The sequence below is a fragment of the Misgurnus anguillicaudatus genome, chromosome 10 (assembly GCF_027580225.2).
Source record: "Misgurnus anguillicaudatus chromosome 10, ASM2758022v2, whole genome shotgun sequence".
Taxonomy (NCBI): domain Eukaryota; kingdom Metazoa; phylum Chordata; class Actinopteri; order Cypriniformes; family Cobitidae; genus Misgurnus; species Misgurnus anguillicaudatus.
In genome coordinates, this window is record NC_073346.2 from 25,927,557 (window position 1) to 25,944,546 (window position 16,990).

The 16,990-nt window shown below is 37.9% G+C and overlaps 1 protein-coding gene across 2 annotated transcripts in view; it reads right to left on the reverse strand.

The window, feature by feature from the left end:
• Nucleotides 1-461: 461 nt before the first annotated feature.
• The window catches only part of mroh1 (maestro heat-like repeat family member 1), a 45,182-nt gene continuing 28,653 nt past the window's right edge, over nt 462-16,990 (reverse strand). For both annotated transcript variants that reach the window (XM_073872241.1, XM_073872240.1), the window contains 17 exons: nt 16,382-16,477; nt 16,198-16,302; nt 15,365-15,500; nt 13,721-13,833; nt 13,444-13,596; nt 13,185-13,342; nt 12,937-13,099; nt 9,978-10,183; nt 9,141-9,278; nt 8,644-8,758; nt 5,397-5,543; nt 4,899-5,087; nt 4,657-4,806; nt 4,141-4,275; nt 3,876-3,978; nt 1,333-1,398; nt 462-1,008 (listed from right to left, as the gene is read on the reverse strand). In XM_073872241.1, coding sequence (XP_073728342.1) covers nt 932-1,008; nt 1,333-1,398; nt 3,876-3,978; nt 4,141-4,275; nt 4,657-4,806; nt 4,899-5,087; nt 5,397-5,543; nt 8,644-8,758; nt 9,141-9,278; nt 9,978-10,183; nt 12,937-13,099; nt 13,185-13,342; nt 13,444-13,596; nt 13,721-13,833; nt 15,365-15,500; nt 16,198-16,302; nt 16,382-16,477 — 2,250 coding nt within the window. In that variant the 3' untranslated portion in view covers nt 462-931. The remainder of the gene's footprint in view (nt 1,009-1,332; nt 1,399-3,875; nt 3,979-4,140; nt 4,276-4,656; nt 4,807-4,898; nt 5,088-5,396; nt 5,544-8,643; nt 8,759-9,140; nt 9,279-9,977; nt 10,184-12,936; nt 13,100-13,184; nt 13,343-13,443; nt 13,597-13,720; nt 13,834-15,364; nt 15,501-16,197; nt 16,303-16,381; nt 16,478-16,990) is intronic.

A 16,990-nucleotide genomic window follows, 5' to 3' on the forward strand; every position in this document is an offset into this window, starting at 1 on the left:
AGGCTTTCTACTAGAAAGTATCTGTTTTAAAGGTGCTGTGTGTAGATTTTAGGAGCATGTAGAGGTGAGAATGCGAATTGCAACCAACAGCTCCATCCACAGCTCACCTCTCCCTTTGGAAATGCAATGAGAAGCTACGATAGTCATCAAATGACTAATAATGAAAACATAACGGTTTATTATTTAGGGAAAAGTCACACAAATTTCACATTTGATTCACACAAAAATGTTCCAAAAACACACATTTCACATGTGATCACATGTGTTTTTTCACATGTGAAATTGGTGTGGTTCACATGTGAAATTCATGTGGTTTACGCCACTGAAAACAAAGTTGTGTGTATTATATTGCACTTCTGTCAAGAGATCCTCCTAAAATCTACACACTGCACCTTTAAATCTTGACTAAACAGCTGTATTTCTGATTTTCACAGAAAAAAAGTCAGGACATTCTGTACGGGTCTGATTATACTGTAGGTAAACAGCAAAACACTTTAATTAGAATGAGTGTGTCTATATGTGACCAAGTCTGTAAAATCCCAACTAGAGTCAACTTTTTAAATTGAGCCTACATGATACAAAGAACATTCAGTAAAACCATAACCTTGATATATTTAACAGTGACTGAATGAGCTCAAATTTGATGCTTATAATCTCATAATAATATAATTTAGCCTAGACTTTACAGGCATGGTCATATAAATTAGCTATGTAGTGTACAACAATGCATCAAAACACATGTGCTTAAAAGTGCTGTAAGGTCAATATATGTATTCTACTTTTTATTTTTCTCTTTTCTTACAGAACTAGTGCACAGTCTTTGGTCCTTATTTAAAACCGTTAAAGGTCTATTATAGAACAACAATTCAAGGCTGTCTCCTTAATAAATGCAACTTAAAATGTAAGACTAATCTGATGAGCAGAAATGACATCAGTGAAAATGACCCATGGCCTCAGCGGCTTTAACCCGCACAAGAGGATCTGGATCCTGCAGCAACATCACAAGACCTAAAGAAGAGAGAGAGAGACAGAGATATGCAGTGAGAGAGGGGGAGGACAGAATAAGACAAAAGAGAGCCCATTACTCAAATAAAACAGACTGTTTAGGGAAATGTAAGTTAGCTAAAATTGATAAAACATAAAATACAGACTTTCAAACTTCACCAATACATTTTACAATGCCCTTTGCCAGACAAAAGCTCTATTATAATGGTGGAACAAAATAATTGATTTCTAAGGTGCTGTGAAACAGCAAATTTTGCACAACAACAAGGATGTTCTTTCTAAGATAGCACTACATTTCAGATATTACTGTGGGACTGCAGTACCCACCCTTAGTCACTGATCCCATATTCATGTGAGAGAAGTGTTCATCTGGAAGGTTCCCGAGCAAAAAACCTACAAATCCACAAAATACTGTTAAAAACATGGCATCAGTTAAACAGTAAAGAATGTTTTAAAAAAACTATTTGAAAATAACTACTTTATATCATTAAAGGGACACTCAACTTTTTTTGAAAATGCTCATTTTCTAGCTCCCCTAGAGTTAAACATTTGATTTTTACCGTTTTGAAATCCATTCAGCTGATCTCCGGGTCTGGCACTAGCACTTTTAGCATAGCTTAGCATAATCCATTGAATCTGATTAGACCATTAGCATTGTGCTAAAAAATAAGAGTTAGGCTATTTTTCCTATTTAAAACTTGACTCTTCTGTAGTTACATTGTGTACTAAGACCGACTGAAAATTAAAAGTTGTGATTTCCTAGGCTGATATGGTTAGGAACTATACTCTCATTCCAGCATAATAATCAAGAACTTTGCTGCTGTAACATGGCTGCAGCAGGTGTAGTGATATTACGTAGTGCCCTAAAATAGTCCACTTTGTTACTTTCAATAGCAGGGGGTTATTTTCAGGCGCTGTGTAATATCATGTTTGCCTGCTGCAGCCATGGTACAGCCGCAAAGTTTTAAATAGGAAAAATATCGAAACTCTTTGGTTATTTTTTAGTGCACTGCTAATGGTCTAATCAGATTCAATGGATTATGCTAAGCTATGCTTAAAGTGGTACCGCCAGACAGTGTTGTTTTCATCAACCATGAAGATAACAAAATGATTTTGTTGATGCACCTTTTTTTATGACGATGACGCAACGATGACTAGCTAAAAATGGCTCTAAGGTGACTAAAACATCGAGTTTTGTTGACGAGATGGGACGGAAATTATTATAAGTCTGACGTTCACAATACATGTAATTTCTGCCTATTTTGCGTGAAATCTGTGTGTTTTAGCTAAAAAGCATCAGCAACGCTGCCGCTTCCTATCCTTGTTTTGGGCACGTCCACCACCCGGCTGCCGCCATGCCGCGCACACGCGCCAGACTTCACACAACAACAACACATCTGCGGCTGTGGAGAGTTCAGAGCACTGTGGCGCTGACGCCAATAAACGAAAACGACGAGATGATTTATAGACATACTTTCAGTATAATCCATCAGAAAGAAAAACGAAATGCATATTGGGAGACGACGGGAAATGTGTCCACAAACTAGGTGGGAAGAATACCACCAACCTCAAGCGGCACCTGAAGGCTCACGCTGATATTTTTTTAAAGGTAACTAACAAGTCACGCTGTTAACATATCATATACATTAAATTTTACTAGACATTCGGCTTGTGACACATTTCATGGTAAGCTTAAAGGAATAGTCTACTCATTTTTAATATTAAAATGTTATTACCTTAACTAAGAATTGTTGATACATCCCTCTATCATCTGTGTGCGTGCACGTAAGCGCTGGAGCGCGCTGCGACGCTTCGATAGCATTTAGCTTAGCCCCAATCATTCAATGGTACCAATCAGAGATAAAGTTAGAAGTGACCAAACACATCAACGTTTTTCCTATTTAAGACGAGTAGTTATACGAGCAAGTTTGGTGGTACAAAATAAAATGTAGCGCTTTTCTAAGCGGATTTAAAAGAGGAACTATATTTTATGGCGTAATAGCACTTTTGGGAGTACTTCGACTCGGTGCAGTAACACCCTCCCTCTCCCATTATGAGAGTGAGAAGGTGAGCGGACTTTTTAGGCGAGTCGAAGTACTCCCAAAAGTGCTATTACGCCATAAAATATAGTTCCTCTTTTAAATCCGCTTAGAAAAGCGCTACGTTTTATTTTGTACCACCAAACTTGCTCGTATAACTACTCGTCTTAAATAGGAAAAATGTTGATGTGTTTGGTCACTTCTAACTTTATCTCTGATTGGTACCATTGATTGAATGGGGCTAAGCTAAATGCCATCGAAGCATCGCAGCGCGCTCCAGCGCCCACGCGCACACGCACACAGATGATAGAGGGATGCACCAACAATTCCCAGTTAAGGCAATAACATATTTTAATATTGAAAATGAGTAGACTATTCCTTTAAGGTTTTATATGTATCTACTTGTCAAACCTAATCCCATTTACAATACTTTTTAACCTAAATTAATTTGTTAAAGACTACTTTTTTTACTAAAATTGACTTAAAATTGACTAAAACCTTTTTGCGTTTTCATCGACTAAAACTTGACCATAACATTTTTGGTGTTTTCGTCGACTAAAACGATCAAGTTTATAAGTGACTAAAACTAAAAAAGCATTTTCATCCAAAAGACTAAAACTAAAATGGCTGCCAAAAACAACACTGCCGCCAGACCCGGAGATCGGCTAAATGGATTCCAAAACGGTAAAAATCAAATGTTTAACTTTAGGGGAGCTGGAAAATGAGCATATTTTTTAAAAAAGTGGAGTGTCCCTTTAACTAACTGAGCTTTTTGACTCAAATAATCACAAATAATCACAATATTCAATCTAAGAATAACGCTATTATTACCAATAAACATGGCAGCACTTGCTCTGATCTCAGACCAGTTACTTTTGAAAAACTGAATCACTGTGATGTGGTAGAAGTTCAGCATGCCTGGAAAATCCTGGATCTTTCGAAAAAACACATATTATGCTTATTTAAAAATGAGTTTAATAAAACTGATGCATATATTGCAACACCATATGCATGTGTAAGATAATAATCTCTTCTATAATAAGAGATCAAGATGTATCGTGCAGTTATTATGATAAAGCTTTGGCTCTTGCCGTACCAGGTATTTAGTGAGGTCATTAATGAACTCTCCATAATGCAGACCCTTGTCCTCATGAAGATGATTCAGGAACATGGTGGAGATCTGCTCTGATCCTACAGCCGGAGCACACACGCGCATGGCATACTTACATGCCTGAGAATAAAAGAGAGGCAAACAGATATTGGTATAGAAACACAAACACACTTCATCTTTTGATTTAAGCAGTAAATATTGCACAAGATTTGAATAAAATGTAATGGGAACACTGTAACAAAATGAAAGGATTATTAAAAAACAAACCAAACAACAGACCCGTAAGAGTGTTATGCTTATTGCATCATTTTTGCAACTAGAAACCAATTTGAAGAATGGCGGTACAATGTTTCCAATATTTACAGCCAGGATACAAAAATTAACACTTGATATTTACAAGTACATACGTAGGAATATAAGTCTATGGATATACAGTAATTTTATTAAGAAATGCAACATGCAAGCAATCCCTTTTAAAATGTATGTAGACTAAAAACTCACCTTCACCACCTGAGGGTTGGGATCACTGAGGTGCAACAGCAAGCTGACCAGAACATTGTGGATCTGGTCCCTAAAAACAGGCTCACCCAAGCCAAACTTCGAGAGGTTCCCCAGGAGCATGATGGAAGCACATCGAATCTCATTGTTCTCCTGAGAGAACACAGATAAGTACATTTACATTTTCATCATCTTAACACAAGCTTAACTACAACAGCTTAACTATTCAGCGTCTTCACACTCACATTCTCCAGAAAGGGTTTGATCTTCATGAATATGTAAACCACAAGCAGATGGACATTCTTCTGGTCCAGGTAAAGCAGTATCTTAGACATGCCTGACATGGCTTCCAGTGTGATTTGTTTTCCTGGATCATCGTTTTCCTCCATACCTGAACTCATGGCTGCTAGAAGCTCCTTCGCATATTTATTCACCTGACCGAGATCAAACAGAAGCAGCGAGATCAGCGCATAACAACGTATAATTACATAACAGACCGCTTTTGTTAGTAATGACATGAATCTTCATTCGCCTGTAAAAAGACGACATACAAGCAAAGAACAGAATAATAACGGAGCAGAAGAAGTACAGAAAGTCATGGAGAACAACATTGGGAAACTTTTGAGAGCTGTTGCTAGGTAAAATATGTATGGACGTCAGGGTGAAATGCTTCTGTACATCAGAAAACTTAATGACAGACTAAAGAAAAACAGTCAAATTATCTCATGCAAGAGTCTCTGTACCTTTTCAGGTGAACCCACAGCAATGTTCCCCAGGCCTCGGATCGCCAGCATACGGACGGTACTGCAAGAGTCGGTTATTCTCTCCATCATGTTGTTCATTAACATGTCCAAAATCATCAGTTCGGTCGCAACATGGTGATTCAGTAGCTTGGAGAAATTAACAAATAAATTCACACTGACAGTTTGTCGTGATAATTTTTACACAGCATTGTTAATATCCCTTTTCTATATATTGCAACAAATGTCAAAACTTTACACAAATTGTCTATATTTTTTGCTTATTCATTTTGTTATATTTGGTGTAAAAAACAGCACTCATTGATTTAAAGGAACACGCCCACATTTTGGGAATTTAGCTTATTCACCGTATCCCCCAGAGTTAGATAAGTCCATACATACCTCTCTCATCTCCGTGCGTGCTGTAACTCTGTCTGACGCAGCCCCCGCTAGCTTAGCTTAGCACAAAGACTGAAAGTGAATGGCTCCAGCTTGCAAACTGCTCCCAATAAGTGACAAAATAACGCGATCATTTTCCTATTTATGTGTTGTGATTTGTATAGTCAAACCGTGTACAAATAACAAGGTGATATGAGACACAGCGATCTTTTAACAGTATACATACTGAGAACTATATTCTCTGAAGACGAAGCACTGCCGCATGGGCGGAGTGATCTGCTCGCAGCACACGAGAAGCCCCTGGTGAGGAGCAAAGAGTTCGGTCAGAGTTGTGCAAATCACTCCGCCCATGCGGCAGTGCTTCGTCTTCAGAGAATATAGTTCTCAGTATGTATACTGTTAAAAGATCGCTGTGTCTCATATCACCTTGTTATTTGTACACGGTTTGACTATACAAATCACAACACATAAATAGGAAAATGATCGCGTTATTTTGTCACTTATTGGGAGCAGTATACTAGCTGGAGCCATGCATTTCCAGTCTTTGTGCTAAGCTAAGCTAGCGGGGGCTGCGTCAGACAGAGTTACAGCACGCACGGAGATGAGAGAGGTATGTATGGACTTATCTAACTCTGGGGGATACGGTGAATAAGCTAAATTCCCAAAATGTGGGCGTGTTCCTTTAAGGACTGGACAATATTTCGCCAAGATAAAACTAGAAAACTGAGGGTGCAAAAAAAATCTAAATATTAAAAAAAAATAATGTCCTTAGCAACACATATTACAAATGATAATTTTTTTTGATATATTTACAGTATACACTGAAAAAATGATTCATTCAATTTACTCAGTTCTTTTAAGTTAAGTGGTCGCAATCAATTTATTCAAGCTACATTTAAACAAAAGTTTATTATTTTACTTTACTTTACTAATCTTTTTTGTTTAAATGTAGCTTAAATAAATTGATTGCAACCACTTACCTAAAAAAATTGAGTAAATTGAAGGAATCATTTTTTTTCAGTGTAGGACATTTACAAAACATGATCTTTACTTAATGATTTTTGGCATTAAAATAATGATAATTTTGAACCATAGAATGCATTTTTGGCTATTGCTACAAATTAAAAGTTTGGTTTCAAAATGTGATGAACACCATTTAAAAAAATAGTTAAGGCCAAAATCAGTATTGTATCAGGTCAGTATTAAACAGTCAAATCTTTATTTTACGCAAAATCTGATATCCGTTGTGTTATTCTGTGTTCTTTTCTCCCTTTTTCACAAAACGCGATAAACGGCAGTCCTCCTTTTATAAATCCACTTAACCAATCACAGCGCACCATTCCACGCATTGTAAACAATAACAGTGACACTTTGAATACACACAGAATCCAAGTTTTCCTCATCTACTTTGTACTTCGTGATCAACAAACAAAAACAAAATAATACTTTTGATAGCACTGCTAAACCTGTGGTGGTTTTCTGTGGTGGGGAAGAAATGTAAGCCATCAAAATCAAATAATTTACAGAAGAGGCACTCGGGCGAAGGAAAAATGCCGACTGTTGCTTGTTCTCACACGACAGCATCAAGCTTCTGTCATGCTAACACATTGACCCTATGGGATCTTATGAAAAACTTTACATTATTTTACTCAAAGTCAATGAAAATCGAGCAGGACCAACACATTTCACAGCTGATCGCTGTCAAAAAAGTTCAGCGACGACGTCCCAAGGACGACAGCATCAATGACAGTGTTCTTCATATGACAAAGTAAGTGTTTTGATTAATCCCATTAAAGCAACACTAAAGAGTTTTTGCTCTTTGGTCCCCCTACAGGTTGGAAGCGGAATTGTCTATTACCACTGTCGTAAATAATTTAGCCTACTGCAGCAAAGCTGGCTCTGATTGGATTGCAGGTCTGCCGTAAAGCAAGTTTTTGTAGTTTTCACTCGAACTACAGAACCGCAACCCGACGGTTGAAAACGTCTTTTGTAAAGCGAATGTGAAAGTGCTGTTCACCCTGTTTCGAGTGGATGAACGACTGAAACTTTTTTGGAAACGTTATTTTAAGGTAAAAAAAAACTCTTTGGTGTTGCTTTAATGTTTATTTTTTAATCAGTGTATACCACTAGTCAACTAAATGAATATACAATGGTAAAGATTAATGCACATTTATATATTGATTCAATAGATTTATAAAATTTTTGGGGGGGGATTGCATTTTGCAGAAAAATGTATCAGTTTATATAATAAATCTTTGAAAATCAAATTCTGGATTTGATTTTTTTATGTTATTATAACCTAAAGATGCTATGTGAAAGTTTGTAACAGAAAACAGTATTTTTCATCTTGTCACTTTCTTGGTATAGAATACACATTTTTACCGAAATTAGTCAAAATGGATTTATTGCATTTTGGAACCAAACTCTTCAAACATACCAATGCTACTTAAGACAGTTTTATGGTACAGGGTCACATATAATGTTTTGTCAGATAATCAGTTATCCACCATAACTTACTGTTTAAACTAAAAGTTCATTGTGATCAGCTTAGCAGCCACAACCTAAAGCAGGGATGGGCAACTTCAGTCCTGGAGGGCCGGTGTCCTGCAGAGTTTAGGTCCAACTATAATTAAACACACCTAAAGTAGCCAATTAAGGTCTTACTAGGCATACTAGAAACAGTTTTAGACAGGTGTTGAGGCAAGTTGGAACTAAACTCTCCATGACCGAAGTTGGCCATCCCTGACCTAAAGCCTCAGACATAGACAAATTCTATGTAATACATAAAAATGAACACAATATGAAAATCAAAATGCTTGTGTAAAAGTGCAACTGTGTGCCCTCGTCTTACCTCAGAGAAGAAGGCTGTGACTGTGATCCTCTGACATTCATAGATATTATTAAGAGATGGACAGATATTCTCCACAATGGCCGGGAGACGTGGACCAGCATGCTTTGCCATTGCTCTGATACAAAAATAATAATATATAAAATAAAAAAATAATATTTACTTAGTCTTCATGAAGTAATTTTACAATAAATTTTCGCACAATTGAGTGGAAAATATTTATTCAATATTATATTTAATATCATTATTGACTTTGAAAACTATTGGCCAATTCGGATATCCTATCTTAATTATAGGTATTAACTAAACCCTTAAAAACGTATATCCTCCCAACATACTGTAATTAAAAACACCTTGTGTGTCTTCAAGGACAACTCTACCGTCAAACACATTTCACGTCACACTGTTTCCTCCGTCTCCCTTCATAAGCGTGACTACAGAAGTTAATGAGAGATGTTTGGTTTGTCTGAGTGGAGTTATGCGAGGACAGGTGGGTGTACCTGGAGAGTAGCGTGACACCTGTCGTGTGCTGCTGTGGGTCCTTCAGTTTGTCCCAAGCTCCCTCCTGATCTAATAGTTTCATGACAGCGTCCAGCTGAGCTCGAGCCAACAGGATCCGCAGAGCCTCTACCGCCACTCTGAACACCACAGAGAAGAAAACACAGATGTCCTATTAGCTCCGTTCCAAAACCTGAGCCGTCTCCCTGACTACATGCACGGTTATGTCCTAATTCAGCAACATAACCAGAATAAATTGATTTGAAACTGTCTTCATGGACAACAACTCTGTTATCAGAGTGCCACACAAAGGGAGTGATTAAACAGGGCTTGGGGCAAAAAATGTCATTGATCATTAAAATCTGCCCCGTAGCAACCAATACTCCATTTTTATCCGTCATCTAACATTTTATATAACCTGAAATCAGCTTGTGTGACACGTGTGAGCTTACAACGTGAGCTGTGATGGACAGAGAACTGTATTATCTAAAATGTGTCTTGCCAATTATGTAAAATGTATTCTAGGGGGTCTCATGCATTATTTACAGCTACTTTTGTATTCTAGATAAATAGACAACACACTGTTTTGTTAAATGATTAGAAAAAATGTGCTCCCATAAAAAATGACTCTAAAAATCAATTCCAGTTGGCAAATATTGACTGTTAGAAGGGTTTATGTTCAGATTGGAAAATGTATAATAGAAAATCTATTTGTAAGCAGATTTCAGCTTCAACGCTTTTTGTCTTTGCTGCATAAATAATTTGTACACGATTCATCTTTTAATCAAACTAATTACAAACATGCAACCGTAATCAAACCGCATGGTTATGGCGCTCACCCACAGACGTCAAAGCTGGCCATGTTGATTTTGTTGGTGGTTTTACGGTCTGAGATGATGCTGTTACTGTTGAGGTCTTTGGGCAGCTGAACTCCCACGCTTGAGCCCAGACGCACCAGCAGCGTGCTGAAGAGTTGTGGAAAGAGAGAGGCCACCGCATCTGCTGACTGACCATTCAACATCATCTCACGCAGGCCACACGTCATCTGGACAACATCAAAATATACACAGATGGAGAACAAGTGAATTGGTGTGCAAAAATTACAAACATACAATATTGTGCAAGTCACCACCAGATTTGTTGCTTTAAAATTAGTTTAAATGAACATTCAAATATATTTTCTTATAAGATACAAACCGAAAATACAGGAAATATATACACAAAATGTAAAAACAAAACTTGCCTACAATCCGTGTGTTTGTTGTAGTCCAAGATAAGAGATTTACGTTGGAGACGATAACTCGCGTCATTGTTTACTTTGGGGTTTGTACCTTTTGCATATCGTTAACATGTACTCATACACACATACACACCAAGGGAAATTTAAAAACATGAATCGGATAATAGGTGCTCTTTAAATAACACAATCTAATTTCTAAAGATACAACCGTAACTGTTGACTGTATTTACTTGCCAAAGTCAAGGTTTATTTTTATCTGGAGTCTGGTGAGTGTTAATTTTGGACCCCAGGTTTACTACAGTGATTTCACTTTTCATGACGCAATAAAGCATCCAGTGATAAATCACATCTCCAACATGTTAATGAGCTTTTGTTCTAACCAGCTGTGACAGTCAACAGTGTCAAGATATTGTGGCATACACTTGCGGTCTATTTTTGGTGCACTGATATTGGGCGTCTTGCCTACAGTAAAATCTCATTGGTCCAGAATTATAAACATCAATTATGTTTAACGTAATGTGTTTTTGAGTTGTTTTATTAAAGGGGTGATTCAACAGTATTGAATGCATTCTGACTTTTTAAAGGGGTGGTTCAATGGTATTTCATGCGTTCTGACTTATTAACACAGTTTAAGAGTTGTAGTCCTCATGCTAAACATAAGCAAAGTGTCAAAAAAGCAGTTGAACTTGTAACAGAGTATTTCTGAGCCAAACTCATGCCTCCTTTTTCCTACAAGTTTCGGAAAGTTTTTTTCAAATGGGGGTATACGTTACGACTGATTGACCCCATATTCCTTTTATGGGCCTTTACCCCCAGAAAAGCACGCTGGCCCTGCACGTCAAGTGACAGCGAGAACGCGCATTAGCATTGCTCCGTCAAGTCGAAGTCACCGGTATCACTGCACAGCACGCGTCAACTTTGTTTTAGCAAGATAGTTCGACAAAAGAAGTACGTTTTTGGATGTAAGGAGAAGAAAACCTTATTTAGCTTTCCATGTCTTAAGACAACAATGGATGCAGTTCATTTTTACCGGACAGCAACGTAATTGCGAATGAGTTTGTTGGTTTCCTGGCTGTATTTCGGAGAGGACTGCTTTACAAACAAGGCTCAGTTTGACGCCGGATTTTCATCTTTTTTACAACTATTGGAGTGGTCAAAACTTTAAAAGACCCCGTTTAGGAGTCACAACCACAGGCGTAAGTAATTCAAAATCTTACATGTTTTTTTGCAATCGCGCATACGTGCATGTAATGTAAACAACAGCACCAACAGCACTTTGTACTGCATTTACAACATTTACACCTTTTAAAACCGGCAAATGCAGTTTAAAATCTGGATTATGTTGCTTTTTTTATTAAAATAGCAGAAAAACAAGCAAGGATTAATTACCTCATAGAGACGTCCTGCAGTAATCATTGCTGCTATTGTTCCTGTTCGTCCATTACTGACTAAGTATCCGATTCTGTATCATATGAATAATGTAAGGCTGGTTATTTAAAAAAAAAATGTTTTTTTTTTTAAAGTTTGATTTCCATCTATGTCGGCTGTAAATCCAAAAGTAGTATCCGAAGCTGCGCGTACTCGTAACTCTTCAGCTCCGCCAAGTGTTCGACCTTTTACGCCAAAAATCGGAAAGGCTGTTTTTTCTTTTATAAATCTGACAAAATGAAAGACTCTCTGGACATATGAATGATGAAATACTACTCTATATAAGCAAGATTAACATTAGATTGGCAAAAACGTCTTGTGTTATGTCAGCTTTAACACTATCTAAGAGTTGTTTCCTCATGCTAAACGTAGGCAAAGTGTCAAAAAAGCAGTTGGATGTGTTACAGAGTATTTCTGTGCCGAATGCCAGGGTTTGTACAAGTTTCGGAAAGTTTTTTCGATTACGGGTCCAGCTGGCATTTCAGCATGTATCACTTAAGGCACTTCCCCTGGAAAACCACGCCCACCTGTCAATCAGCGAGAGATGCTAGAACTTACAAACATCACTTCACACGACAGCTTGTTAATATCAAGACTCAACAATGGCATGAAAGAAGAAGTGTGTTTTTGGATGTAAGGAGAAGAAAGCCAGACTTATGGAAACAATGGATATAGTTTATTATCCGGGGTAGCAGCAGAGTTTTGCGTGTGTGTTTGTTGCGCTGGATTTCATTGAAAAGTCCAAACCAGTCATGAGTTGCATGCAGTATGTAAGACTTTTGTGTTATTTTGGAAATAGGCACGTAAGTGCATATTATATAAATGACACGAACATGTAGTCAATCATAAGTTATCCAGTCAGTATTGTATAAAGTGATGACTCGGACTCGCTCCTCCCACGGTAGTAACTCCTCCTCCAAATTTTTTCGTACATTATTGGAAAGAATCTGTAAAGCTAATCTTTCTTTTATGAATCTGATTAAACTAAAGACTCTTCGGAGATATAAAGGATGTATACTACTCTATAGGTACTCCGAATTAACATCAGAAAGGCAGAAACAGCGTGTGTTATGTGAGCTTTAAACCACAACTAATGCAAGTCAAGTCCTACGAGCTGTATTCAGACTCACAGCTAGTGGTTGGCTGGTGGCAACTTTGGTCAAGCCCGGCCTCAGCATGGACTCCTTCTTATCTACGTAGGGTACCATGACATTCAGCTTCTCAATAATCATTTCCATGATTTGCAGGGCCAAAGTGCTGTCTGCTCCAAGAGCCATCCACATCTCACAGCTCCAGCTGGACAAAACACATACAGATATCAATACAATAAACACATGTATTGGACCGCATGATAAACCATGAGTGCCGTGCACATAATCAGCTGTCGTAAGGCAGCGGGTAGGCGACAAGCGTGTTCACAAGTGTTTGAAGATGCTGTGTGGCGAGGATGAGGATAGACTGACCGACGGCCACCCTCACCTGCTCTTCACCGATCAGCTGCAGCCGATTGTGTAACACTTCTAAAATCTCTGGCACCTGACAAAGAGTAAGCATTACCAATGAGCTACTGCTGCATCTAAATATACAAATATCTGATGATGTTTTATTGCCCAGAACCTGATGAAAGTATCATGTACCAGATCTTGCAGTCCAGCACCTCTGTTCTTTAGCAAAGAATTGATGATCACACTGGAGGCTCTGGAGCAGTTGGACTGAGAGTCCACCAAACCATCGAACAACATAAAAAGGAGGGGGCTCAACTGATGTTGTGGCAGACGCTTACTGATGATCTAACACATAAACGACAAAAGAAAGTGTTTGCTTAGTACAACCAACCAGCCAGTTAACATTTCACATTCTTTTAGGGTCTTTAAAGCTTACTATTGTGGAGAACATAGCAATAGGAAATTTTACCTTGGTCAAGTCAGAGCAAGTTTTGTACAAGACCGAATGGTCAGGATTGTTTAGTTTCTCACGGATATCTAACATGCTCTCAATTGACTCATCCTTGTGGTCCAATGAGAAGCCTGTTAGAAAGAGAGAAAGAAACTGAATCAACTAGTGAAAACACTATACATTTACTATTAACTTTATGCAGTAAGGCCTTATTATATAGGAATCATGCACACTTTGCATTTAACCATCTAAAATGTGTATACATTTGCACTTAGGCATCCAATGCAATTTACAACAGAGGGAAACCATAAAGGGTGCATCCCTTTTCTTTCCCCAAATTCATGACATAAAACAATCTTAAACTTAGAATTTGTAATAAACAAAACATATTAAAGTGACCTTTTTTCAACCTTCATAATATATTTTCAAGACCCTTGTGATGGTACATTGACTTAAAATAGGTTGAATGGCATGTCTACCATATCCTGACGGGGTCTGTATCGCTTTTACTTGTACTTTTACACTCAGGGTTTCGGGTAGTAACTCGAGCACAAAAAGAACTACAAAATTTGACTGCTTTACGGCATACGTCACTTCCTCCACTTCCTCAAATTCGGACGTGCGAGCGCACCTATTTGTTTTCCTGATGTTTTTGTCATGGCCGAAGCAGCAACTAAGAAAAAGAAACCCAAGGTTTTGTCGTAGGAGATCAGAAAGAGAAAACAGGAGAGTGACAGAATAAAATGAAGGACGAGGATCAATATTGGACCAGCGTTCGCTCGCTGGCGTGAACTAAAGGAGGAGGAGGGGTTCCTGACTGATGCTGATTTGGCCGTCATGCTTTTGGACTAGTAAGTAATGTTATATTGCTTGCATATATAAGTCCTGTCTGGCATCTGAACACCAATTTTTTTATCACATGATTCTGTGGCGCCGTGGTAGTGTCACGGACCTATGACACGGGCGACCTGGGTTTGATTCCCCTTTAAGGCACATTTTTTTAATATAAACTTTAACCAATATTCAAATGACATGCTGGAAGGCACACCGTGGACTTTGTGACCTAAAGAGTTGTCTTCTTCTCCTTTGTGACAGTGCTGTGGTGCTTGTGGCCTCTAGGGGCGCTAGGCGTGAAAAATGCATGTTTAGGGCCCTCTAGTTGCATCTTTTGCAGCGATTTTTGTGTGAGCATATCAGTGAACACCCCTGACCACTCGGTGAGTTTCACGTCTTTGTAAATGAAAGTTTAATGCATTTTAGGAAGGATTGTTACTGTGCACCTATAGAGCCATTATAGAGGTGGGAGGTGATACAAGAAACACCCGAAAATTCTCGGGCCAGCATCATATGTCAAAACCGTTCTATTTCATCATAAACAATCTGAAAACAGGGCTTTAAGTGTAAAATACCAAACTTGTCCATTAAATGATACAATGTAGTGCTGTTGGTTAATAGCCTTTCTTTTAGGTTAAATTACACAGAATTTATGATAAATGAATGTATTTTATTATTGTCATAAAACTGGGGCCCCCTGGCACCATCAATATCCCCCAAGGGGGTCCCGCTCCCCAGTTTGAGAACCACTGTTTTATACCAACCAATTCAATAGCAATATTTCTGTATAAGGTAATTAGGGTTGTGCTAGGAAAAACATGGCAGTACCTTCATAGCGCAGCTCAATGTACAGCAGGCTGTAAACACAGTCTATGGCTGCCCTGCGGACCTCAGGGTTTGGGTCTGTGCATCTTGGGGCCAGACGTCCCAAAAGAGCTCCCAGATTATGGAATGTCACCAAGTTCTAAGGAAAGAGAGAAAAAGAGAGAGGGAGTCATCAACACGGAGAATGAGATCTAATGAGATTTTACCTACATTCTTCTTCAAACGCACATGTCTCATTAGTCAATGCCTGAAGGAAACCAACAAGGTTTTTAGAGAAAGAAAATAAACGATCCCACTTAAAGTTTAAGCATGGGCAGAATCAAACTAATAGGTGTTTAAAGTAAATGTTTTATATCCACAGTTATAAAACGCCCAGTGGACATTAAAGAAAGTGAGAGATTTGTCAAGGTCTTAAATGGAGCAATTCAACAACTCAAAGACTATTACTGCAGAAAGAAATTTGTAAACCAAACCAATGCAATTGTTTTCCAAATACTTATATGCCAATAATACGCATACATTTAAAAATAACAACATTCATATATGTATAAGATTCTTAAACATTATGGGGCAGTTTCCCAAAGAGGGTTTAGGACATTTAAGTAGTTTTTTACACAAAATACTGGTGTGCATCTTGAGACAAAACAATGGCACTCATATATGTTAAGATATGTCAGCACAAGGTGTTTTTAAATTAAGGAAGCTCAAAATGCATTTACGTCTGGGACTAGGATAAACCCTCTCCAGGAAATCGCCCCTATGAGTTAGCATAACTAAAGTAAAAAGAATTGTAAAATACAAAATTAAGGCATTGCATACTTATTAATGATCTTTACCTTTACATTGAGACTGTCCAAATAAAACTTTAGTAACTCAGCGGTAGTGTTCACTGCTCTCTCCCGCTCATAATTTTGCCCTGAGCTCAACCAGCCCTCTATATGCTGAAAAGATAAAAAAGCACTTAATAAATGGGTTTCAAATAGAAACTCAGAAACGCGAGTAACATCAAAGCTTCTTTACCTTGAACACAGCCTGAAGACCATCAGGACTCAAGTCTCTGCGTAACACATTTTTCAGCAATTCATGAAGAGCATTAAAGGTGTCGGAATATAAAACCTGAGAGAAACAGAAGATACACACTGCATAAAACTTTCTCTACCAAAAGATGTTTGTGATCCTAGATATGGGAGAGTGTCTATAAAATCTCACTTCACTTCACCATCACTTAAAGCTGTGTAAATTTTTTTAAAGGGGACATTTCACAAGAATTTTTAAATATGTCAAATAAATCTGCGGTGTCCCCAAAGTACATATGTGAAGTTCTAGCTCAAAATACCATATAGCTAATTTATTATAGCATGTTAAAATTGCCACTTTGTAGGTTGAGCAAAAATTTGCAGTTTGTGGTGTGTCCCTTTAAATGCAAATGAGCTGATCTCTGCACTAAATGGCAGTGTCATGGTTGGATAGTACAGATTAAGGGGCGGTATTATCCCCTTCTGAGCCAAATTTCAATGAACTATTTTTTCACATGCTTGTAGAGAATGATTTACCAAAACTGAGTTACTGGGTTGATCTTATTCATATTTTCTAGGGGACCCACTTATAACACTTAAACATAGAAAAAGT